Genomic DNA, 27,190 nt, shown 5'->3' with positions numbered 1-27,190 from the left:
ATATCCACCACGTTCCACTTCCGGGATTGCTCCGTTGCCGACGGAAATTCCGCCGGATGTCCCTCGTTTCGGAATCCGAGCGTACGCACGACCGGCACATACGGGTACTTCGCTAAAACTCCAGGCCGCGCCCCCTTTTGGGGGACAGAAAACAGACGGTCCCATAGAAGTCAATGCAATTTGACGTGTGTTTGGATCATAATTTTGACAAATATGCGTGGATTTTTTTCTTGTTAAACAGATGCTTTGTTTTATACACATGTCTAATGTTTATTGTATAACCTTGCCTGAACCTGAGCGTTTACGATACCTTAATAAACTAAGGTTGATTGCCGTCATGTCCCCTGTATCAGTAGATCAATGACCCAACACGGTGGCCGCATACTGCTAAATGTAGAAATACATATCTGATTAAATCACAATTGTTAGGCTGAATGTCGTCTGTAATTAATCAACCTGTTATTAATAACCAACCGTTCGATCTATAAGCTGATAAGATTTAGTTGGAGACGACAGTCTGATGCTGCTAAACTGTTAGCAGCCTCCCACTAAAGGTAACGTTAGCTATCCATCAGTAGTAACTGTCACCAGCATCATTTACCACACTCACTGACAATATTCACGTTTCTTATGAGCCTCATATATCAGTGTGAAAGTCTCCATTAACCCGCTACACAACAGCTGTTTCTCTCCTGATGTGACAGCACGATTCTTCCCTCTCATAGGGAGCCTCGGCGATGCCGGTCTGGTCTATAGCCTGGAGCCAAAGCCCATCTATCAGGATCTATTTTAGGACGAGGCAAGAGGACAAATCGAAGACCGGGGTTTTTGGATTGTATTGTTGGTGCAACAAACTACTTAGCAACCTTTCGGCATAACTTTATTAATTCAAAACGGTTTGTTTAAAGTAAAAGTTTGGAGCGATTTACATTTCCTCTGTCGTTACGCTGTTGTCGTCTATGGGGAATGCGGAATTGTTTTCCCCTAAAAGTGGGCGTGAATCTGTTCAGAAACATTCTGTGACGTTGCGCCGGTTGTGCGTATTCTGTCGCGCAACTAAAACAACTTTTGAACGCACACACATACCACCAAAACATGTTCCTTTGCTCCGTACGGCGCGTAGCGCCGCCCAAGACGATCGGGATTGGTTTAAAGAAATGCCAATGAACCAGAGCACACGTTTTCCTCCCATCCCAGAATACTGTGTGGACTAGCCAGACCTTCCTCGGCAGCGCTGTGGAGGAAGGTCTGGCAACGCGAGACTACAGGTCTCCTAACCTAACATTTTGACGACACACAAACAATAATTGGTTCCTCCTCACTAAGTGTCTCTGAGATGTCACTGAGTCAGGCGTCCATCCGTTTTCTAAACCGCTTTGCCTGTTCAGTGTCGCAGGACGCTGGAGCCCATCCCAGGATGCATTGCTTGCCAGTCTATCACAAGGGCTGGCACACACAGACACACACATTCATACTCACATTCACACATACATACAGGCAATTCAGAGCAGCCAAATCGCCCAACCGGTGTGTCTGGGGACTGTGGGAGAGAAGGGAGAACATGCCAATGCCAACTATAGGAAGGCCCCAGCTGGTCCTCCGATGCAAACCAAAGGCTGACAGTGAAACGAGCTACTGAACCGAGCCATGATGCTTCAGTGCAGCCAGCAGTGGAGTGCTGTCACTGTACTGGGCAGTTCATGAATACTGAACAGTGTGTCAACTGTTCACGCACAGTATAAATTAGGGATGCAACGATGCATGGTGAAATCAGTTAAAAATCGATATGAATTTTTTAAAGATTACAACCTGCTGATAAAAAAAATTAATAATGCAATTTTTAAATGGCCTAGGGCGTAATCTACTTTAGATTTCACTTGTTTGACTTCAGACGTCACTTCTTCTTAGTTTATATATTTGAAGAGGTTTTTCTCCGATTTATTTCGTTATTTTGATGTGGGATTTGTTTTAAAAATGTCAATTCATTTTTTATTTAATTTGTATTAATGTTTCTTAATTGAGATAAAATACAATTCCAGTCTGTTGTTTTGCACAGTTTATATAAATGAAGGAATATCTTTCATTGTCACTTGTCGGCAGCTCATTCTGTTTAAAAATAAAAAGTGAGAACATCTTATGAACTTAAAATCGTGAACCTTATTGAAGCGTGTGTGTTCAAGACACTCTGCAATATCTCAAAAAACTGACATACGGTATATCATCTCATGAAAAAACAAAGAGTAAAAAAAACGCGCACTCCCCAAATCTCAGGCATAGGCTCATGGTTCTTACTGTTGCTAGGATACAGTCTCTCTCTCTCTCTCTCTCTCTCTCTCTCTCTCTCTCTCTCTCTCTCTCTCTCTCTCTCTCTCTCTCCCACAGATTATTGATCTCACAGCACTGATTAAATATCGAATGTCTTGAGGAATGAACCAGCCAACCAGGTGCCTTTTACGGAGCTCATCTTATTGATCTAATGGGCTAAAGTGGAGAGGATGCAAGGAGGGGAGAGACAAGGGGAGGATGCTGAAAATAACAAAAGAGAAGGAGCGGAGGGAACAAAAAAAAATAAATCAAAGGGAGCTCAGCGCTGCAGGAAGGTGGCAGACTGACAACACTTCAAACACACAAACGCACACATTTTTCTCAACGACACACAGAAACACACAAAAAAACTTCAAACATCTGAATGTGAGTGTGTGCAGTGGAGGCTTGGTCCATACAGTGACCTTCTTAACCTGGTTGGAAGGAATCTATAACGGTGCACGCGCACACGCGCGCACACGCACACACACACACACACACACACACACGGACCCCAGAGGCGCAACCCATGCGACGGTTCCGATGATACCTATCCTGTTTCTTTCTTAGAATTATCAGGTTTGCATCTTTTTTTCATTTTCATTTTTCATGCAGTTTCATTTTTCAATGGAAAAATAGGTGTTGCTTATCCCATATCTCATGATAAGCATTTCTCAAGCTGTGTATTATTTGGGTCAAACAACAGAGAGGCAAATTACGAGCAACCAGTTATGCCTCCTGCATAATTCAACAAAACTATATTAAGTTTTCATGCTGAAAATAAGGGATGCACCAAAGTGAAAATTCTTGGCCAATGCAAAAGCCGAATAAAATGGGAAAAAAGAACGTTTTTTCCGCGTTCCATTTTTGCATGGATTACATGGTCAAAATGTTTTTTTTACTATTTTGTCTTGCTTTTCATAGAAAAAAAAAGAATTACAAAACTACAATTTAAAAAGAGGAGCTCAAAAGAGAGAAGTCTCCGTCCGTGTGGACAGACACACCTGGGGCGAAGCTGCAAACCGAAATCAGCCAAACGGTAAAGTTTATACAGTTCTAGTCCAGCCCTCACAACATCCACACTGCCGACATGTTTGCAGCGTTCATAAAACGTTAATGTGCGACGTTACGTTTGCAGCAAGCATTTTGTTACAAAGTCAAATAACCAAATGCCAGTTTTAGCCTAACTATCTGTCTGTAAATTAAGCTAACACACGTAACGCCGAACATATCGTTAACTTAGTGTCAGAATCTCACAGTCTTACGATTCTTCCTGCTGATTCCTCACTAGAGATGCACCGATAGACCGGCCGGTGACCGGAATTGGCCAGTTTTCACGTGCTCGGCCATTACCCGGCGACCGACCGGCAGGTCAGTCTGACATACGCCGATTTCATGCCGGTCAACGCTACAATTAACTGACAACATAACCCCACAGTCACATTAGCTACAAAAGAGAGCGATATGCACTCGCTTGTGGGCGCTCCTGGGCGTGCCTAGCCTACTCCTGGTTGCTTGGCAACAGTAAACTCCGGTAATTCTCCGGTGCTACCTTCAAGCACGTCTTAAAAGTTACTTCAGAGGTATCGTTAAGTCACAAGAACGATGTTTTTGGATTTAAAAGTATTTATTTCTCGATAAAAGTAACAAAATATATGAGATAAAATGCCAAACATATCAGATATATACAGAAATACGATGTCCTGAAGCGTTTTCCACCATCTTGAATTATTTTCTTCGACTCGAGCCACTGACCTACGTCACGCTGCCCCTTCACTCCAATTGGCTGTCGCTTTGTCGCATCGCTCCACATTTGCATAAAATAGACTTCTTGTCTATTTTGGCCCCGCTTTGCTCATGACAGCAGCGAGCTCGTCGCCTGTCGCTGGCAAACGGCCACTCCCATTGAAAAGGAATGGTAGCCTGTCTCTTGGTCTCGGTCTCTTGTAGCTAATGTGACTGTGGGGTCAGTTAGACGAGCTACAGTTCTCAAGGACGCATGCACACACGGACGCGACAGCACGGTCTCTTTTCCCTTTCTCTCAACTTTTCCGCCGTGTGTGGTGCGTACCCGCGCGCGGTGTGAAGCGCGTGTCCGCGCTATTCTCGCATGTTTGCACTACGCAACACCTGCAAGGAAAAAGTAGGGCGTGGAGGGACGACACCAAAAACCCCAAATCACATTTTTTTAGTGTGATATAGGATGTGAAAAGAAGGAAATGGTTCTAACATTGCACTTTAGATGTGTGTGAATTTCCCACACCAGGAGCAATTTATATAGTTCTATTTTATAGTGATCCATTATCTGTTCAAAAAATTTTCTATGTTCTGTGCAAAATGTTCTGTTAAAGAAAAGATAGAAAATAAATATTTGTGTGCTGTAAAGTGGTTAGAAAATATTAAATCGGAATCGGCTAAAATCGGTATCGGCTGGCCTAACTCAAAGAAAATTGGAATCTGCCTAGAAAGTTGTAATCGGTGCATCTCTATTCCTCACGTCTGTTTTTCGGATCGGCGGCTTATAAAAACTTAAGTTATGGGTTCTTTACGTTGTCGGTAGTGAATATCACCGCACAGCAGCTTTTAGGAAAATGTTTTGGTTTGCTAGCAGACAAAATTGACAAGGAGGAACCTTCACGCAAATGCAAGTCAGTGGAGAGGGGGGAATTCTTTTCCCCCGCGGTGGGGGCGGGACTTAAATGTGCTCCGTCTCCGTTTCGCCCATTTCCGCTTTCCAGCGACTGGACATCAGCCAGGAGCAGGCTGGCTAGTGGGACAGCCGGGCTCTCTTACGTCTCTTCCCCCGGGAGCAGTCACACCGCCCCCCGGTGGCGCCTGGTCCGGCTGGGCTGGCTGGTCGCAGAATGTCGTGGGCAGCGCGTGTGTGGGATTGAGTCAAAATAAACTACAGTGCCCACGTTCATTCACAGAAAGGAACACGTCACCCGGGTAACGCTGTGGCTCATTTGTGCGTTTTAAATGGTTTTGGACTAACAATGGAGCCTAATGGCACAGAGAAATAAGACTCTAAAGCAGGCTTTGGATACGCAGACAACCGTTCTTAATAGGGCACAATTTTTCACGGCATTTGTTAACAGTAAAGAAAATATATATATATAACCAGCAATGTTATTTCGGTCTAAATGCGTTCAACAGAGTGTACAGATAAAACCTTTGAAGGCATTTGTTGCTCTATTACAGAAATGATTTGTTATGTGTAGTCAATACATTGCCTTAGACTGCAATCTCTTGCTAATAGTACTTAGGTAACATTTTAAACGGAAGAAAATGTTCTCAAAGGCGTGCGTGATGTGCTTGTCTAAAGGTTTGGATACTTTACACACACACTTCAAAAGCCAAAATGAGTAAAGGAGCCTGCAGTATACAGGAGACGTGTCATACTTCCCTCCACTTTAAACTACACTTAAGTGTGGCCATGTGCAGGTTGTTTGATACTTTAACAAGCAGAGGGAACATTATCATCAGACGGGCGTTGTTCACACACCCACACCTAAGAACACACACGCACACGCACACGCACACACACACACACACACACACCCATGAGGATAACTAGCTGGTTTCCACAACAACAGGCAGCCACCTGTCTGCCAGCTCCCTTTCTCTCCCATTTTCTCTCACTCTCTCACATTCTGTCTATCCCTTCATCTAATCCCTTTGTTCATTTCATCTCCCTCTCGTCTTCCTCCCACTCATCGAGACACAAAGTGCTTTTCTGATGTCAGTTGTTGTGTATGTGCGTGCATGTGCGTGCCGCGGCCCAACAGCACCTGTGTCCTTCATTTCCTTCTCTTCATCAGCACTTCTATCTTAAAAATGTGTAGCCTATAAGTTGCCACAATGACAACTGCAATGATGCGAGGAGAGACGAGGTGCATGGGTCAGACTAACGAAACTATTGTTAAACGTTCTGCTGAAAAATGCTTGGACTTCCATCTTTTTTGTCTTAGTTTTTTTTTTTTAAGGAAGAGGGCAATGAAAAATGAGATATGACAATATGATAGGACTTTAGGCTATAGGCTTTCGTGATTTCATTCTCCATCTGCAGCTTCTGCTATATGCACAGTGTGTGTGTGTGTGTGTGTGTGTGTGGCATGTGTGTGTGTGCGCGCGCATGTCTACCACTATAGCGGCATTCTGCCTCCGACTTCATTTATTTCTTCAAGCTGGTTTTAGCGACATTGACCAAATATGGTTGCGCACACATAACGTAAGGCTGGTGACTTTTCAGCCGAAGAATTGTGTGGATGCATTGAAGCAATCAGTGTAGAGGAAATGGAGCCTAAGGCCAATTCATAGGTCACGTACACACTGGCACACAATCACAAGGAAAAATAAATACATATATCTACGCTACTGCCCTAGGCTCGCTCTTAAGATCCACTGAAGCTATTCAGAGTCAGTTCTAAAAATCAAAATGCAGTTCTAAATGACCAGCACAGTTGAGGTGAAAGAAAGCTCAGCTGTGCCTTGACAATTTACTAAAGATAATGTCGGAGAGAAACATCAACAGCTTGATTTATCTGCCAGTATTTGCTAATAAATAACAGAACTGGATATATACACCTTTAGATATCCGGACAGATATGAAAACAAAATGACAGTACAGAACTTTTTTTTAAATGTTCAATGAACTGCATTTGTATTCATATTTGACCATTATCCTTCTTGATTATATATGACTCCTTACACAGGTTAGACACTGACAAGGAGGATATTCAGACATTCGTTAATATAATCTCCAAAATGGCTGTTCGCTAACTAAGCCCCACCCCCCCTTAGTTACTACCCTAGTTGCTATGCCTGTACACAGTAAATATGCAATTTACAATAAAAATGTTGCAGATTTACCACTCAAAATTCTGTCTGTCCTTAATTTCAGACTAAAAGCCACTTGTCATTGCTAGCCGGCGTTTTGCGGCTGTCGCTAGCAGATTTTATCAGCTGTGGCTAGCTAGCTAATTAAGGTAACGTTAGCTTCATTAGTCGTTTGAAAACGCAGTTTCCAGCATCCAAGACCGACACACGCTAACATTTGTAGCTTATATTAGAGCAGACAAACACACAGTGTAATCCATTCCATACACTTTTGCTCATATTTTTGGTTTTGGAGAGGCAAAAAAACCAAAAAAAAACCACTACCATCCAAATTTTTTATATGCTAGGCAATTAGAAAATCACTGCCAGGGGGTGGGGTTAAGCAAATGGTCAACTAATAATGAATGAAAGTCACTCAGAATCTGACCAAAATGAAAAAAAACTAAACCAAAAAACTGAATTGAGTGGAGCAGCTTCTTCTTTTTTTGAAAGCTGAGTGAAAACTGCTTGAAGCTTCATACAGCAGTGACAACGTGCAGTCTATTTCAAGCCTGCTATCACTGTATCATTGTCATCAGTGTGTGTGTGTGTGTGTGTGTGTGTGTGTGTGTGTGTGTGTGTGTGTGTGTGTGTGTGTGTGTGTGTGTGCGTGTGTGCGTGTGTGCGTGTGTGTGTGTCACATGGCCCTAGGACACGGGCTTGCGGAATGTGTTGAGAGCAAGGCAAAACACTGGGTTGCCACAGCAACTGGCCAAGGCCAGGGAAACAGATGTGGGGGGTGTTATCAGAAGACGAGGTGAGAGCAAGCTAAGTGGGGGAAAAAAAAGATGGAAGGACAGGTGGAGTTGAATATTTGTGACTAATACAGTGTACTGTCACAGAGAGAGGGAGAGCGAGAGAAATATAAAGAGAGAAGGCAAGTCAAAATGGCAGTAAGGTGTGAGTGAGGGTTAACTTACAGGTTGTTTTTTTTTGCGATTGCTAACAAGCTGTTAGCAATACTGAAGACACATTTTTTTTCTAAGCTCTTCTCAGAGTCTACATTACCAGCATGCATGTCGGCCAAACAGTAGATGTCACACCCAAAGCTCACTCAAACCGACAAAACACTTCATACGGGTCTCAAAATAAGCCGACATCGTCACTTAGAACACACTGACCTAAAAACAACGCAAACTATTTTTTGCAGACCCCTCACTCATCACTGTATACTTTACTCCACAGCGAATTTGCCCCCTCTGTCAAATCGCCAGCTTACTCACCTTTATAGGTTCATGTACAAAGGCATTTTAGGCAGGCTCCCATGTTACATATCTGAATTTCTTTCTTTTACACTGAGTACTTATGGTTTATGATCCCAGAACACTATCTCAGTGAATGTACCTCAAGACCGGACAGAGTTGTTTAAAAAGGCTTTCGTGTTTGCTTTCAATTTCTTTATTTTTGAAAGGGGACAGTGAACATTAATCAACATTAAAACAATGTAAATGTTCCCGAGTTAGCTCAAGTGCTAATTTTCATCGGTAGTCCCCCCAGCCAGATGTAGAACAGGCAGCCTTTAAAAATAATGATAGGTATAAAATCACAAGATAAAATTACATGCCACACATTGTGGTTAAAAGAGTACAATTCATATAAAATACTGACATTTAAAAACACACAGAAAACATTAGTGCCCACAAGTTTGGCTCTCTACCAGCCATTTTTTTTTTATTCTTTTTGAATGAAAAGAATGACAAAGACTCTCTAATGGTTGCTGGCACTGTGTTCCATTGCTGAACTGCTCTTACGGAGAAGACTGCTTGACCAAAAGCAGTTTTTCTCCGGGGGATAATGCAGTCTTCCCTCACTGCCCCTCTAGTTACCCTAACCTCACTGGATCTAAAATGTATAAAATCACATTGCTGCACCTTCTACTTGGAATGACCTACAGAAAACACTCAAAACTACAGTCAGTGTCTAATTAGGGCTGTGCAATTAATCAAAATGTAATCGTTATTATGATTTTGGCTCCCAATGATCACAAAAAACTGAATAATCGAGAAAAACTATTATTTAGCTTTGCAAGTAAAGTCTTATTTTCTCTTGTGTTCTGAATGAAATAATAAAGTTTAAATAGAAACAAGTATTAAGGCAATTTCCACAGTTGAATGTTTTTTTTTATTGTTGATTTATTTAACTTTTTCCACTGTTTTTAAGTTCAGTAATTGCAACATCTTTCCAGAAGTCAACGAGTAATCGTGTTAAATTATCTTGATTTCAATATTGACGAATCGCGATTATATTTTTTTCCATAAATCGAGCAGCCCTATGTCTAATTTCCTTAAATGATTTTAAAGGTTATGTTAAAACCATAGAACATGAGTCCATCCACATGGGCAAATGTTTTAACTAATGGTATTTTCATTTCATTGAAATGCACTTGAGCTGTCTTTGCCTCTTTTGTGATAGTTTTGTGATTGTGAATTGTTTTTATACGTAACAAACTTGTTCTGCTATCTTGGCCACGTCTCTCTTGAAAAGAGATTTTATATCTCAATGAGACTAACCTGGTTAAATAAAGGTTCAATAAATAAAATTAATTAGGGATCGACCGATAAGGATTTTTTTTTTAGTGCCGATGCCCATACTGATTTTTTTTTTTCATCAACCGATGACCGATACAGGCTGCCGATTTTCTTGAGCCGATATTTGGAGCCGATACTGCTTTTGATCCCTCAATTTACATCATAAAAAATGGAAACCCTGCCACACTGGATTTGTTTTCGGAATCTACTCTGCCATTTCTTTAAAAAAAATAAATCAAAAACACAGATCAGTGTCACTTCTGCAATCATCTTACATTCACAACACCCAAATGATGTGTGCAATGTATGGATGGGTGCAATGCATCTGGTTAATAACGGTGGTTAAAAGGGTAAAAGGCTTTCATCAACATCTAGAACTCAGCCTTGACGATGCATTGCTTGCTGACTTAAGACAGATATAATGAGGTCATCACAAAATGTCCTTTGTCAACACATTTAAATAATTAAGAAAACAATAAACCTGAAAAGTAGCCATTGAAATAAAGTGCTTGATTTGTAATTTAAGACTTCCATGGTGCTAGTGGTGGAGGGGCAGCGCATGGTCTGCACGTGAACTGCAGCGTCTCCAGCAACACAGAGCTGCCTGTGGACGCCTGTCTGTAAATAATGACGGGGAAAAACTATCGGCGAAATCGGTCTAACACTACGAACAATACTGTAATTACAAAAGAAAAGCATCAACAACATGTAGGTTATAGTATAATCACGCATTCTGTGCAGTACTGTGACAGCGTTTTCCCTGCATAGAGGGATTTTTGCCCCATAATTGTATTTAGAGGTTGTACCACAATAGGTTTATATGGTTTAATTTTCAAAAAAATATTTCTGTTGTACTGCACATTGCTGCAGCTCCTCTTTTCACCCTGTGTGTTGAGCTCTCTGTTTTAGCTACCGAGTGAGGCATCACACTTCTGTTCCATCTTTGTTGGGAGTCGCACATGCGCAGTAGCTAGGTAAGGACTACTAGCCAGTCAGAAGCAGAGTTTGAGGGCGTGCCACGCTAGCAGCTAGGCAAGCATTATAACGTGTGTTACAAAGTGACGCACGTTCATCATGGAAGTAAAGGCTGGACTACAATAGAGCTGTTTGGAGCTGTTTGTGAACAGTGTTTTCTGTTGGAGATGGTAAGTCCCTTTGGGGTGGACTTTGGGCTTTTTCCACTTTGTAAACCTATAAGGTGCACAAAAAAAGATATATAACACTATAAAGGAAAGGGGAAAAGCCAAAAAGCATAATATGAACACTTTAATTATATATTTTTTAATCAAATTGTCAGGAATAACAGAAAAATGCATAGATTTCTGTAGGGCTGCTCCCTCTTAGTCGATTAGTCGACTAATCGGTCGTTTTGGTCTTAGTCAGCTTAGATTTCTTTAGTCGATTAGTCATGTTTTATGCTTTTTTCATGCTGAATGACTTATTTCCAAGGAACGTATGAGCACATCTCTGGTAAACACAAGAATTAAAGTGGTGCTTTTGCATGACGCTTTGCGGAGAAACTCAGATTTACAGATCTGTCGATTAAATCAACTAATTGATTAGTCTATACAATTGAATGAGTGTTAGTCTACGAAGAGTTTCTTCAATCGAGCACAGTCCTAGATTGCTGTCATATGAGGTAACACAGACTCTTTGCCTTGACTAAACACAGACTGATCATGCTTACAGTCGTGCGTAGTCACCCCAACAAAGGCCCATTCTGAGCCAGGAAAACCCCTGTGTGAGGGTTCCTCCTGCTCTTCTGCATTAGGCCACAAGTTCTCATCATCATCATCATCATCATCATCATCATCATCATCATCGCATGTAATGGCATTGCTTTCAGCTGAAATTGCAATTAGCCGTTTGGAATGAGTATTACTTCTTTTTAACATAACTATTCTGCTATTTAACTATTCTATTATTTTCATTTCAATATGGTTGCTGCCGAAATCCACAAAATTTTCCATCATTCGGTTCTGAATGTGTTTTTGACCGTTTTGAAAACAGTGTGTTAGCATTTGAACCATGTGCTGCAGACATACAGTGTATTGCAGGTGGTGGTGGTGGTGTAGGAATGAGAAAAGAGTTCATGGATATTGGAAAATGTGGCGATTGGATGCATTTTGTGTGAAAGCAATGAAAAATGATTCACAGCTTGGTCCACGTAGACTTCTGTTTCACCGACTGTGTGGAGAGTTCTGACAAAAAACTGTAACGAATGTGTTGAAAAAGGATTGATTGCAAAAGATCTATCTATATTTTATATGTATGAATTAGGTGTCCAAATTTAAAGATATACTCCTCATCCTTTATAGAAGTGAGTAGAACATCTCAGTCATGTGGTTACTCTGAGGGGAAGTCAGATGTAGTGTAGTTTAAACACAGCATAGTCTGTTCTCTATCTGTTTCTTGTCCACTGTCACATTCTCTCCATTCTCTCCTAAATAATGTCCTTTCCTTTCTCTTCCCCTCTCATGCTTTTTCACTTTCTCATAAACTACGATATGTTTCTCTTGTTTTTTAAAAACACCTTTTATTTTGATTCATTAACTGCCATGTATAGTTATGACACTTCATATTTTTTTATTTCGGTTTATTTACAGTGACTCATCAGAAGAGAGTTAACCTTGCCCACCAACTAACCTGCTAAGCCAAAAACAGCGTTAAAGCCGGTTGCACAAAACACCTTAAATGGTAACTTACGTTTTTTTTTCATCCTGGACCCTATCTTCCCATGTTTTTGTGTCTAAGTGACTGATGGGAACACCAATCTTTGAAATTGGTCCAGTATAAAGCAAGAGCGTTGCAGCTGGCAGTGGTGAAACAAGCTACAGTGTAAGTTAATGGGCAATTGCGCACCTTCAATGTACGTCCACTAAAAGTGCTTGTTTTGCCACCGACAGGCTCCGATTATTGTTCTAAGTGTCTGACAACATTATGGAAAGGAACCCTACAGAGGTCGACCTTTTTGTAGAGTATTATCCTTTTTTGTTGAACATTAATGAGCCCCAGAATTGCTATCGCCAGAGACTATTTCGCCAAACCCCCCAGACTCCATTTAAATAAACAGTAATTCTCGTATAATACACTTCATTCAGTCAACAAAGTCAACAGGAACAAAATATAACTATTAAAAGCCGTGTTGGTTCATCTTTCTGCTGTTCCGATAATCACCACTCTGGTTTGGTTGAAATAAACCATTAATTCACCAATTTACCTGTGGAAATATGCTGGATCTATTCAAAATAAAAGTATTGTTTATTTAAATGAGAGTCTGGTGAGTTTGGCGATAAGTGATTTCTGAGCTGTTTCTGGTTAAACAAAAAGGTCTCTCTCTGTAGGGATCCTTTCCATAATGTTGTCAGACACTTAGAATAACAATCTGTGTCTGTCGGGGACAAAAAAAACAGCACCTTTCGTGGACATAAATTGACGATTAGCATTTTCCTTATATGATTACATTGCAGCCTGGTTTGCAGCTGCAATGGAACATAGAGACCAGGTTGAAAAAGAACCCTGAAATTAACCTTTAAGTTTTCTTGAGACATTTCCATCTGAGACGGTCTTGTTTCTGTGCTACATGTCAGTTGCGCTGTACGTTATCATACACTGCACACATTTGGTGATAGTATTTGAAAAAAATGAGTCTAAATGTCTAAATGCCGCTGTGTGTGAATGTGATTCCATTGTATGTCTGGTGGATGTGTTTGGCGTGTGTGTGTGTGTGTGTGTGTGCGTGTGTGTGTGTGTGTGTGTGCGAGCACAGGGGGACTGAGTGCTGACCTTCCGTTCTTTGTCTCCGTACTCCAGGCCCAGTGTATCCATGGCACGGACGATGGCAGCCAGAGATTGGATGGTGTTGCTGTAAACCACAGGCTTGTACTGCTTTACGTCGTCGCCAGAGAAACCGTCCTCGTGGATGATCCTAAACACACGCAAACGAATACGTATTAGTCAATGGGTCAATTAGGATTGCAATTGCTATTGTGCTATGAACTGAATACATACTCCTTATACAGGCATACACAGGAAACAAGAAAGCATAGGCAGAGTCAGAGAACAAAATAAGAAAAAATAAGTTTGCACTAGGATGATGCTTATTCGTTTTTCTTCCTGTAATTGACATAGATTGACAGACTTATAGATTAGGGGTGTTACAGTTCAGTTCATACCCAGGTTTAGAAGTGACGGTCGGTGGTGGAGTTCAGTACAGCGGGAAAGAAAACAAATGTATGGGGTACTGTGATGGCCAAGGCCACACAGGTTAACAACAGCCAGCAAAGGTAATATGGTACACATTTTCACCCCATGTTGTGAAGTACACACGTTCATTTCTTTTGCAGTCAGCCATACCCCCAAACAATTCATGCACACAAAAGTACACATTACACGGTTTGTTTAATTTGTAATCTACATGTTTACTAGGGGTGGGAATCACCACAGGCCTCACGATACGATATCATCACGATACTTATGTCACGATACAATATTATTGCGATTTTAAAGATATTGCAATATTCTGCGATATATTGCAATTTACTACCTTTTTTCCAACTTCAAATTTTTCCAAATTTCAAATTATGTCCCCAAAATAAAACTGTCAACATCTGTTTTGTCTAAAGAGATACATGTCTCTGTTTGTTCATCTCATTTCAATTGTATTGCTGCAAAATGGGATTGTCAAGCAGACCAACACATATATAATAAAAGATCGATACTTGGCGTCTGTGTATCGATACAGTATTGCCACGGAAAATATTGCGATACTATGCTGTATCAATTTTTTTCCCCACCCTTAATGTTTACTTGCTTTTGGCTTTACACTGTTTATTTTGAGTGCACACATAATCATTTTTCTGCCATATTAAAAAGGTGCCCTGCCACACAAAAGCGTATTTTTTGAAATATGTTAGGTCCATATCTGTTTGTGTTATGTTGTGAATGTGAAAATGAACTGCTACCTCCTCTGTCAGCTCTAGCCACTGAAAAGAAATAGGCAGAGAAATAAGGCCAATTACAAAAGCTGGTCAGTCTGACATCATGTTGCCTGAGCTCATTACTATTCATGAGCTCGCCCAGTTGTGCTGGGTAAAGGATGCAGAAATCGAGCTGAGTCTTCCTGCAGGCTTTCTATACCAAACTAGAATGGCTTGAAACAAGGTAACCAAGGCATTTTTTTCCACAAAAAATGTTACAGAGTCCATGGTAGAACTTTACCAGACATTACCACAAAGTAATGAAATACGTGGGGCAGGGCACCTTTAAATCATTATGTTCTTGTCTTGTTACCACGCTGGTGGGAGGTCCTTCCTGGTTCAGGGAAATGAACTAAAGGGTTGATGAACTATTAGGCTTGTTCGAGATGAGCCAGGTTTGCGCGGAATCGATCACCGGCGATCGCCGCCCAATGCGTGCCAGTTAGATTTGTGTCCGACTTTGATCCCGATTTGCTCTGACGTCATGCACACGTGGTCAACGACAACCTCACGAGATCAAGGCGGCCGCAGGTTTGAGATGCAGGTTTGAGACGCAGGCAGCGCAGTTGCTTTTCACCGACTGCAAGACCCAGGCGGACGCAGGGCATGATGGGAAACGCTGGCCTCTCAGCTGGTTTAACAGCTGATTGGGTCCAAATCGACTCAAAATGAAGGCTGCTGGAAACTGTCCGAGTTGAGAGTGGATTTTCGTCACCGCCCCTGGCTGCTGCCGCCTGCTCTCGTCCACTTTACAGACGAGGCGCAGTTCATCTCGAACGGGCCTAATATATCCTTTGGGCTGCCAATTGGGCCGGAACCATCTGCTGCCATGTTTGGGATTTAGGTTTAGTTTGATTTCTTTGTATTATGTAGCTGTTGTCTGTCTATCTTGGTTTTCCCCATGTACACGTGTAATTTGGTTTGGCCAAGCCAGTATATATGTCCCCTTTTGTCTCATTCAGTTAGGTCAGTTTGTTAAGTTCATATCCTGGGTTGTTGTTGCAAATTTTGATTAATGTTAGTTTGTTGACCTCTTTTATAGGCCTAGCTATTAGTGGTAGTTAGTGGTTAGTTTGTGGTTTGTATTGGTTTTGATTATTTTTCTTGTTTCTTTAAAAAGAAATGTATCAGACAATAGTGCAAGTGTCAAAGGCAGACAAAATCATTTTGCTTGGGACTGAGGCAGCATTTTGCCCACTGGCAACTTCAGTAAACTATTTTAATAATGAAATAAATACACTTTTTTTCATAACAAAAAAGAAATATTTCAACCATGTCTGTATTACACTGTACACACTGAACTTTAAAGCATGGGTTATGCTATGAAATCGAAAATACAAGATGGTTTGCGTTTCCTTGTCCCTGTGATTTGCACATCTGGGGGATGCTGTTGAATGTGAGTCAGCATGTTCGACGCGTTTCCATTCACATACCTTACAACGGTGGAGCAATGCCTCAATACACCCTCCCTGTCTATACACAACTCTCTCTCCATTGCTGATGTAGCAGACTGGGAACTTCCAGCTCTTCCAGCTCCTGCGTTTCATTTGCGCTCGCCATAGTGCAACTGACTTGCACACCAATCAACTTGTGCTAACCTCAGCAAATGTTAATAACAGCTTGAACTTTCCAGGCAGAACTTGCACTTGTGAACTTTGGTCCTGCATAACGTGCATTCGTCTAAATACCGTGTATTCTGTGACCCCTGTACCGTGCCGGTTCGTCACAAATTCAAGAATACAGTAGATACACTAGATTCCTTTATTTTTATTAAAAGTTATTCTAATTTTCTTCTGAGTATACCTAGGGGACAGCTATCTTTGTCTACTGGACAGTTGACTTTATTGTATAAACTGCTTTTGGCGAAGCAATGTATTCTGTTCCAGTGGATTAAAGAGAAGCCTCCCTCAATTACACAATGGTACAGAGAAACATTTAAGGTTTTTAAAGGGTACTAACAATGTTTTTTATAATATACGGCAACCCCTTCTCGATTACCTTACTAGTAATATTTTTGGTCTATTGCAGAAAGGGTGTTCGCACCTTGCCTTCACAAATAAGTCATATGACCCTAATATGTGTTGATGTAACATGTACAAAGTACATTATTACTTTGTTGTAATTTGGCAAGATCTGAGCAGTCTGGTTCTTTGTTTGTTAACGCCCAAGAGCTAGAGAGTGACTGAAGAGAGGGAGCACCTACAACAAAGCCATGAATCATCATAAATAAAACATTCTCGCCGATTCATAACTAGAGATGCAACTGTAGCAAGTATCTCACTGTTGCTAGTCTATATCCACGACCTTCCACTTCCGGGATTGCTCCGGTGCTGCTGGAAATTCCGCCGGATGTCCTTCTTTTCGGTCGGAGGTCCGTTACCATCCACTTTCTTTGTGTCGGAATTTTAAACTTCCATTTCTGAGGACTATGGTTAACTGCTCCTCAGACCTCTGCAGGGTAAATCCAGACAGCTAGCTAGACGATCTGTCCAATCTGAGTTTTCTGTTGCACGACTAAAACAACTTTTGAACGTACACATGTTCCACCAAAACAAGTTCCTTCCCGAAGCTATTTGCAGCGGCGCTTAGCGCTGCCTGTGACAATTGTGATTAGTTTAAAGAAATGCCAATAAACCAGAGCACGTTTTTCTCCCATCCCGGAATGCTGCGTGGACTAGCCAGACCTTCTTTGCAGCGCTGTGGAGGAAGGTCTGGCAATGCGAGACTACACCATCACTAACGTTACACACATTCATATTTAGATGCAACAAATGATATCCAGCTACAAAAAAAGCCTGAAAGTTGGAAATTAGAAGGAAGTAGGAAGAGTTGTTTGCTATGGAGATGCTACACCGTCTCATCACATTGGTGTGAACTGGCAGCTTTCAGAATGTTGCAGAGCGACGTGTTGCAAGTAGTTGCAAGTTTCAACTCATCTTGTGGCGAATCTTTGGTTGGAACTGGGCTTTAGAGCGAAACACAGGTGATAAAAGAGGGTTAGAACAAAAACACTGGACAGCAGGGAGGGAGGGGAGGGTAAAACCAGTAGGCTCAGCTGACATTTAGGCACACCGCTAGCATCAGCCCATCCTGCTGTTTTAAATGTCACGTTGTCTTTGACTGCAGTTAACGCGAGGGCAAACCGACAGACCAACTCAAAGACAGTTAGACAGTTACCCAGGCAGACAGACTGGCAGAAGGGAAAGTACAGATGGACAAATCAGACAAAGTCAAACAGAAAGAATTGACAGAGGGATGGGCAGCCAAGAACAACAGACAGGACACCAGAAAACAATCGCCTGATACAGACAGACAGATACAGGTTGGAGCAACATTGCGCGGCAATTAAGACTGACACAACATCCGCACACACCGGGGGATGAACAAGACACCGTGCAGAAAGGACAGATAGTTTAAAGCAATTTTAAGTGCAAGTATTTTAAAATCTAGTATACTTTTTTTGTAATCAAATAACTGAAACCACTTTGTAAATGTTGCCTTGTATCCCTTTTATTAAATAAAAACACATTATTTAATACACTGTCATTGCGCCCCTGAAGTTCTTCATGTGCTCCTCGTCCATAACCGATGGAAACGTAGCCAGTTTGCAGCACAAGAGGAGAGAACAGGGGATAGTCTGTGAACAGCATTGCAACCTCAGCTTCCAAAGCTAAGTAGCACTCTACACTGTAGTTTTTCCGTACACCGGTGACATCACTGGAAGTAGAGCGAATGTTTTTTTCCCCGATTCCCCTGTCGCTTCCCCGAGGTCTGCGCTCTCAGAGTGTCCCTTCTAGTTACTGTTTGGGCAAGATGTTTCAGTCATGAAGATTGTTTTCTGAAGAGAGTTGGAAGAGATGGGTGGGAAAATGATATAACGACATTTCTTATGGGACTCATCGGTCATGTTGGTTATGGGTAGATCCAACTTGGCTTTAGAATTAAAGATTCTCTTTTTTGAGATGGTGGATGCCCCCAAGGCAAATGATTTGATCCCAGGCTCCAGCAGTGGCTTTTGGGAGATGGGTGGGAGACAGGCAGGAGTTGCTTTAAGGGTATGCATCTTGGTGCGGACCTGTTTTTCTCTGGACTGCATGCGCAACATATAGGGGCTGACTGGGACCTGGAAGGCACTTGGTTTGTGTTCAGGCACTTTGATTCCACTCGCCTTCAAGGCCTCACACAAGTCACAGGTCCGTTTTTTTTCAATTAGGTACGACTTTGTGATGTTTGCTACCTTATCAAACAATTTCCCATTCTCATTTTTGTACCCTTCGACTATTGCTTGGAACATGTTAAACTGTCCCATTAGTGCCTTGACCTTTTTGCCAAGATCTCGGGTTACAAACTGGCACTTCTGCATCAATTCCAATTTCTCTGGAGGCAGCAGCTTTGACATACTCTGCTTCAGCTTCTCATACTTCTTCTCCTTTTCACTTATTATGTGATCCTTCCTTTCCAGTTTCTTGCGCGTGGCGATCAGTGTGTCTTTTAACTCAAGATTCTTCTCATGCATCTGGGCGATGGCAAGTGGCTTGTCCATGCTCACGTTGATGCATATGTTTGGTGAATTGATGTCTAGGTCTGTGACTATCTGTTCCAGTTGGTTCTCAAGATCAGAATACATCTTGTCCATGACACATAACTTTTCTCTGTGGGTACCTTCCCTCCTGAGGATTACGCTTTTCTCATCCTGTAGTTTGTTTTTCTCCTTCTTAAGATGCCTCATCGCCTCCTCGAGTTCACTTTTCTCGTGCTGAATGTCCGTATTCTTTTTAAAAAGTTTGCTTTTCTCCTCCTGGAGTTGTTTTTTCTCCACCTGAAGTTTCCCATTCTCCGTCTGAAGTTTGCATATCTGTTGCCGGTGTTTCTCCACCTCCAGCTCGAGGCAATGGATTTTGTGCGATATTTCGGTCTTCTGCCAGCTCAAAGAGTATTCCAGGTCTTTGTTTTTCCGTCTCAACTGAAAGCATCGTTTGTACGGCAACTGCTGCTTAATCAGGAAGTCTTTTTCTTTGGTCAGCTGGATCAGTTGATCCTCCCGTTCAAGGAAAAGTTTCTGGTCTTTCTTCCAGGTTTTAGAAAATTCTCTTCTGATGTCCAGCTGCTTCCTCAGTTCAATCACCTCCTTCTTTAAGGACATGTGACTTTTTTCATTTAACTTGTAAATGTTAACTTGGCGTGTAAGTAGATTATTTTGGTCTGCAATGGATTTCATGTTGACCAGTTCATTTCTGAGATATATCAGCACCTTTTCATTTGCTGCAGGTGAAATATTATCTGCCATGTTTGTTGCCTCCATCTTTTTCCTGTCAAATCAATTATTGTAATTTTTCAACCGGACACTCTGGGATTATGTTGAATCTCTCTGCAACAGCATTAGTCTACTGCGCCTCTGCTCATCAGACTCTTGTCTGACCTGCATGCTGAAGAATCTACATTTGAAATCATATGCATAGTGACATCGTCGCATTCCGTGATGAAAACAAAGTCTTTTGGCACGATGGCATCATCACATTCTGCTTTGATATTTCAGTGCTGAGTCATCTAACAGGAAATGGCCTCATTTAGCCTCGCCTACAAAACACTAGGGGGGAACGGCAAATGGCTGTATGGGCATTTAGCTTTGTTTAGCCCCATAAATATATACACGTAGATATCGCCTCCGGCTTGTTACCTGCGTCTGTGCCGCCGCCATTTTGGGACGGACATCCGACCCGTTCTGACCATAAAGACTTATATGTGAACATGGGATAAATTTAGGTTCAAAATTGTTCTTTCATTTTGTTGACATATTAGAGTCCAAAGTATTTACAGAGATAATTTTGGATATCACAGATGTTGTCATTTTGTCCAGTACATACCGGCTGTTTAGGTTGGTTTTGGTACCCAACCGTACTCTAAGCAAGAAAGCAAAGTTGTATTTCCCAAATTTCAAAATACTGTATTCTTTCTAAAAAAAAAACAACACTCCACTGATTTAGCTTTGCACTGCTAACACTGTCTGACTTACTCTGGACAGTGTTTTAATAAAAACGATAAAGATTGATGCATGAGAACCAGAGATATTGTTTTGTTTATTCCATGCAATCTTCTTCCTTGTCAAAACTGGGAGCCTACATTCCCAACAATGCACCTTAACTGCTGACAGTTCGGACAGAGATTTGTGTTATTCCATTAGTGGCCAATGTAGCCTCAAGCAGAGATGAGAAGCGGGCTACAAAAGGTCTGGAAAGCTCACTTCTTCCTAACTCCACTCCCCATTTATATTTCCAAACTTGCAGTCTTCAGACCCAACTGAAGCTGACTAAGTGGTGCGGTGGCTAACCAGGGGAAACGCAACGGCCCAACACACTCCCATGAAACGTTCACAGCTTCAGAAACGATGCTGATTCAAAAACACATACAAAAAACCAGAACAAATACAACGGAAACAAGCTGCAGATGAAAAAACGTGCTGCAGAAAGCCAAAACAAATAAATTAACAGCAAAAAGCTGCAAATACAGACGGTAGATACCGGGCATCTCTCATGGCCGGGTTGTCTCAGTGGGTAGAGCAGGCGCACATATGTTTAGGAGAAGAAAAAAATAATTCTCTCTCTGGTTTGGGTTTCTTTTACTTCGTTACATAGTTATTATAACATCTTAATTATGACTGACACAGACACACAGACACACACACACAGCTTTGTCCCAAGCCATTCTTAGCAGTGTGTGTCATGACATCTGACAAACACGCGCCACCATACATTTGTATTGCATGCAAGTTACGCCGTGGCTTGTTTATGTTGTGGGAGTGTGTGCGCGTTTGTGGTCTGGAGGACAGCACGGTCCCGGCCAGTGTAATGTTTCAGATCAATCAGGCAGCCTTGCCAGTCCTATATAAATACACCAAGCTTCTGTTTACATCGGTGACTTTCACACAGAGGGCCCAAGCACAGATCTATACACTGCAACTAGGACCAGGAATAAATGGTTTATTCTTATCCGTATGATTTGCACATCAACTAAGATGTACATGGAGGAATGTATAGCATATGCATCACAGCAGAAAACCGATATAAATCTTTTAGTAGTTCTATTAAATTTTTGGGGCATTTCTGCCTTTATTGGACAGGAAAGCAGAGAGATATGAAAGGGGAGAGAGTGTGTGCCTGCTCTACCAACTGAGCCAAACGGCCACAGATAACGCCTGACTTTTAATGTTTAATCTCATCTCTTGCTCGCAGGGGCGATTCAAGGATTACTTTTCTGCTAAATAAAAAATAAAAAAAAAAAAAAAAAATCACATTCATTAGGGCCTATTAGTTTCACTTGTTTTCAGTTTGAACAAATTGGAAATTATAATGCAATACACATTTTTCTATAGGCTCAGTCTCCCACTTAAAACAATTCCAAATTGGCAGAAGTGACAGACTGATCCAATGGAAATCACAATTGTCAGATTGACAGAACTCTAGCCCAATGGATTGGGGGAAGTAGCATCATGGGGGGGGCAATCATATTTCACGGGGGGCTGGTGCCACCCCGTGCCACCCTTCCAGCCCCGCCCCTGCTCACTCAGGACACTTTTTTCATCTTCCCTTTCACCAGAGGTGAAACGAGGACAAACTCTTAATTGTATTCTGCACTCTCTGCAAAAACAGCGTGTTGAGCTGCAGATGCCAAGACAGAGGGTGATGAATGTTTAACAGTTACAGGAAACACCAACCATTAAGAACCTAAAAAGCAGAATCTGTCTCCTGAAACCAGAGATCCCGGAACATCAGGAAGCGGTCTTTCTAACATGAGACATATGATATTTACACCAACATCTGCGAGCAATTTCTAGAACTACAGTGTTCTACTGGAAAGATAAGCGATATACATTTGTGAGATGTTTATCTAAACCTGACTCCACTAGTTCATTTAAACTAGTGGAAGTAGAAGTCAGTGTGGGCGGCGGTTAACGGAAGAACACAGCGGAATTATTACTGTCTGCCTAGAAAGTTAATATTATTATCGTTATTAACCCAGGAAGAGCAAGAAAGAGTGTGTGTGTGTGTGTGTGTGTGTGTGTGTGTGTGTGTGTGTGTGTAATTTTCCCCAAGCTTTGGCCCAATGTGCACAGTGACCTGAAACATAGTTTAGTTTCACACCGAGCCAGACAGATGGACAGAGAGAAAGACATATGGACAATTTAACCATGATATTATTACACAATTTGGCTGCCATTTTGGAAGTATTGCAGGTGTTAAAAAAAAAAGTGTAATGAGGTGTTAAAAAGTGTAATGACAGTAAGCAATCAATAATCACATTAAATGATCGGTATTTGTGGTGTTCATATATTCAGAAAATTTGGCATTCACTACATTTTGTATGGCAAACGTCATTTTTTTCAAGTTAGTTATGTGTGAGTGAATGTGAAACTGTCAGCCAGAGCCAGACATTTTCTACAGGGAACAGGGAATGCCCCAGTGTATGTCACCTCCAATTCAACTTCACAAATAGCCTTAAGATTTAAAAGGTCCCATGGCATGAAGATATCCATTTTATGAGTTTTTTTAACATTAATATGCATTCCCCCAGCCTGCCTATGGTCCCCCAGTGGCTAGAAATGGCGATAGGTGTAAACCGAGCCCTGGGTATCCTGCTCGGCCTTTGAGAAAATGAAAGCTCAGATGGGCCGATCTGGAATCTTGCTCCTTATGATGTCATAAGGAGGAAGATTACGTCCCCTTTCTCTGCTTTGTCCGCCCAGAGAATTTGGCCCACCCATGAGAGAGACATCATGGCTTTCAAACGAGCAAAGCTCTCCTCCTCATTAGCTACAGACACCGAAATGGCACATCCTAAGGAAAGCTTATTGTGGGACTGGCTCTAGTGGCTGTAATTCTGCACCAAGGCTGAATTTCGGGAAAGAGACTTCAGATACAGTATTAGAGGACCACTAAGGCCTATATAAAAGAGACTTCAGATACAGTATTAAGGGACCACTAAGGTCTATATAAAAGAGACTTCAGATACAGTATTAGAGGACCACTAAGGCCTATATAAAAGAGACTTCAGATACAGTATTAAGGGACCACTAAGGTCTATATAAAAAAGCATCTAAAGAGCACCATGTCATGGGACCTTTAAAACAGCAGTAGGTAGTTTAGTTTTGGCGTCATTGGGCAAAACCATCATATTTAGTCAGTTGGAGATACTACAACGGAGGATATAGCAGGACTTTGTTGGGTATCGTTTGGATTTTTACGATTCCAATGCCAAACCGGTACTTTTAAAATAATTCCGATAGCTAAACCGATTCTTGAAAAACTGAAAAGTGAATGGTTAATATGCTTTTACGTCCGTTTTGGTGAGCCCAGAGGGAAAATATGGCATTTTAAAAGTAGCTAGCTAACGGTAGACTACAAAGAAAGGGTGATATTTTTACGTCCGTTTCGGAGCGACAGAGGGAAAATATTCCAGTCAACACATTAACACTAGAACGGCCATGACTGTCATTTTGACAGTTTTGATATTTATATGTATAATAACGTTGCTGAATAAAAAAATACAATCCTGCTGCTGCCTGACTTTTCCTAAAATAGTCTGTATTTTAATTTAAAATTGTTTTTACATACATTACACAAAAGTCAAAGAAAATACAATCACTTTTACCTATTTCGGCCATACACGGTCATATTGACCGCTCGGATTTTCGCGGTATTGTTTTTAATCTTTCGCGCGGTTCAAGATGCATCTTGGTTGCTTAGTAGCTACCATAGTCTTTGTCAGAGAAACGTAACTAGCGGTCTCGAGTAACAAGTGTGGGCATCACCGATGGGCCGAAGGCAAAGCCAGAGTCGGTAACGTAGGCTACTACGATAAATACGGCGTGGATGGACTCTGTTCTGAATCAGAAGGCAAGCGCCAGGCGCTTGCTCTGTGAAAGGCGCGGTACACGTAGATGGCCGGTGGCTGTTTACATATTCATATTCAACATATTCATAATAACTTTATACATCCTCGAACTGGCTGGAATCATTGCACACATCCTCTCCAAGAAGTGCACCAGCAGTAAAATTGTCCGGAGGAAGTTCATGCAGCAACTGGCAGAGGAGCTGAGAGCGGCGTTTATGGAGGAAAAAAAGGGCAGCGGCGCACGGTCCGAGCAGCAATGCGCACCACAGCAGAGCCAGGTTAGGTAAGGTTATAGCTAAATGTTCAAATAAGATACTTTTAATTGTTATTTGGCTGTTATGAGTTAAGTTGAATGAATTTCCAGACCATATTTTTCGGGATATGAATGTACGGAATAATGACGGTTTACTATGCCATGATATGAATTATTGAAACACGTATTACTACTCAAATGTATAATTAAACTCGTTAAAATGGACATTTCGGTGTTATTACGTTTTTCTAAAGATATGCTTACACAATACATAATACAATATCGCAATTAGGTATTTATCATGAGAGATTATAGAGTTTGGAATGTGGCGGTCAAAATGACCGCTCACGGCAGTTCTAGTAGTTATGGAATTCCGGCACTTCTAGTGTTAAGTGGAACCGAAACGAGGAACCAAAATTTGCTTTCTAATCCGGTCCGATTCTTACCGGTTGCGTAGGAACCGGTTCCATAGTGGACACAGATACACACACACACGCACACGCACACGCACACGCACACGCACACGCACACGCACACACACACACACACACTTTATCAAACACAACATGCCTGCCTCTCTCCTTTCTGTCTCCCATTATCCCCCACACTCATATTTTTATCCTCACACCTACTCATGTGAACACACACTAACATAAAGCCTCCAAACCACACTGACACAAGACCCTGTGTGATTGGTTCTTTATCACTAGGCTGTGCATCCACTCACTTTGTGGTCTTTGTCGACAGAGCTCTTAGTAGTGACAAAGTGCACGCCGACCAACATCTGTCAGCACTGGCGGACAGAGTTACAAAACGCAGTGTGTGTGTGTGTGTGTGTGTGTGTGTGTGTGTGTGTGTGTGTGTGCGCGTGCATTTAAGGGAGCGTTAGAGCAAGTGCAAAGAGTGTAGGAGAAAGAGGGGATAAAAATGTGATGGGTGATAATTGGTATGAGAGAGAGAGAGAGAGAGAGAGAGAGAGAGAGAGAGAGAGAGAATCAGAAAAAGAAGCTATAAATAACCAAAGGTGTCAGTAATACAGCCCCGACTGAGACACACACACACACACACACACAAATGGAGGCCTCAGCTGCTCTGTCATTTGGCTCCAGTCACTTGCCACCACACCTTGAGGTCAAACAGCAGCATCCTGAGACCATATACTCTCTCTCTCACACACACACACACACACACACACACACACACACACACACACACACACACACACACACACACACACACACACACACACACACACACACACACACACACACACACACACACACACACACACACACACACACACACACCCCACCCCCCCCGCCTCTGGTTTTCCCTCTCTCAAACACCCCGTACGGGTCGGGTGGGTCCACCACTTTGATCCATACTGAAATGTTGGTCCATAAAAAATATTGTCGGTTTCCAGAGGATGGGACCTGATAAATTCTGAGTTCCTCTGACTTTTCCTCTAGCGCCACCGTGAGGTGAACATTTGTGGTTTAAAGTAAAATGTCTCAACGAATATTGAGATAAAACACTGGAACAATTGGGCAACGATCTGATTAAATGCTATTGAGGAAGAGCCTCTCTCTTCCTCAATAGCATTTAATCAGATCAGATCGGGGGGCAAGGTGGAGGGTGGGGTGGCCTTGACCAACTGCCATGCTTCGCTCGTTTGCAAGCCATGATGTCTCTCGCTTTCTCACGGGCGGGCCAAATTCTCTGGGTGGGCAAAGCAGAGAAAGGGGAGGTAACCTTCCCTCCTTATGACGTCATAAAGGGAAGATTCCAGATCGGCCCATCTGAGCTTTCATTTTCTCAAAGGCAGAGCAGGATACCCAGGGCTCGGTTTACACCTATCGCCGTTTCTAGCCACTGGGGGACCATAGGCAGGCTGGGGGAACGCATATTAATGTTAAAAAACCTCATAAAAGTGAAATTTTCATGCCATGGGACCTTTAACTATGTCATCAGATTCATGTCACATTATATTATTTCAAATGCGCAGCGATGTGATGTGCATTCTTCTAAAATCGCAATACAAATGGAATCGGGACACCCATGTATCGTGAAAGAATCGAATCGGAACAAAAGCATATCGTCCCAGCCCTACTATATCTTATAACTAGGAGCCAGTATAATGTGGAGGCTCAACAATTCCACTGTGACAGGTAGATTCGTGTTCACACCAAACGCGTTCCACGCGAATTCGGCAGCGCAGGTCCATCCAAAGTCAATGCAAAGACGCGTGGGAGGGGAGTCGCGCACAAAATGGCGTGCCAGAGCGCAGGGACGCCACGCCTATTTCTCAGGCCGCGCCTCGGGCCGATTGCGGAAGTTGAAATATTTGAACTCGAGCGAGA

The 27,190-nt window shown here is 42.1% G+C and overlaps 1 protein-coding gene across 2 annotated transcripts in view; it reads right to left on the bottom strand.

Moving 5' to 3' along the window:
- Positions 1-27,190, bottom strand: part of LOC120563677 (guanine nucleotide-binding protein G(o) subunit alpha) — a 142,850-nt gene that overhangs the window by 95,458 nt on the left and 20,202 nt on the right. For both annotated transcript variants that reach the window (XM_039808030.1, XM_039808029.1), the window contains exon 3: positions 13,497-13,638. In XM_039808030.1, coding sequence (XP_039663964.1) covers positions 13,497-13,638 — 142 coding nt within the window. The remainder of the gene's footprint in view (positions 1-13,496; positions 13,639-27,190) is intronic.

This window comes from Perca fluviatilis, chromosome 8 (genome assembly GCF_010015445.1).
Source record: "Perca fluviatilis chromosome 8, GENO_Pfluv_1.0, whole genome shotgun sequence".
Lineage (NCBI taxonomy): Eukaryota > Metazoa > Chordata > Actinopteri > Perciformes > Percidae > Perca > Perca fluviatilis.
This window is presented reverse-complemented; position numbering and strand designations above follow the sequence as displayed.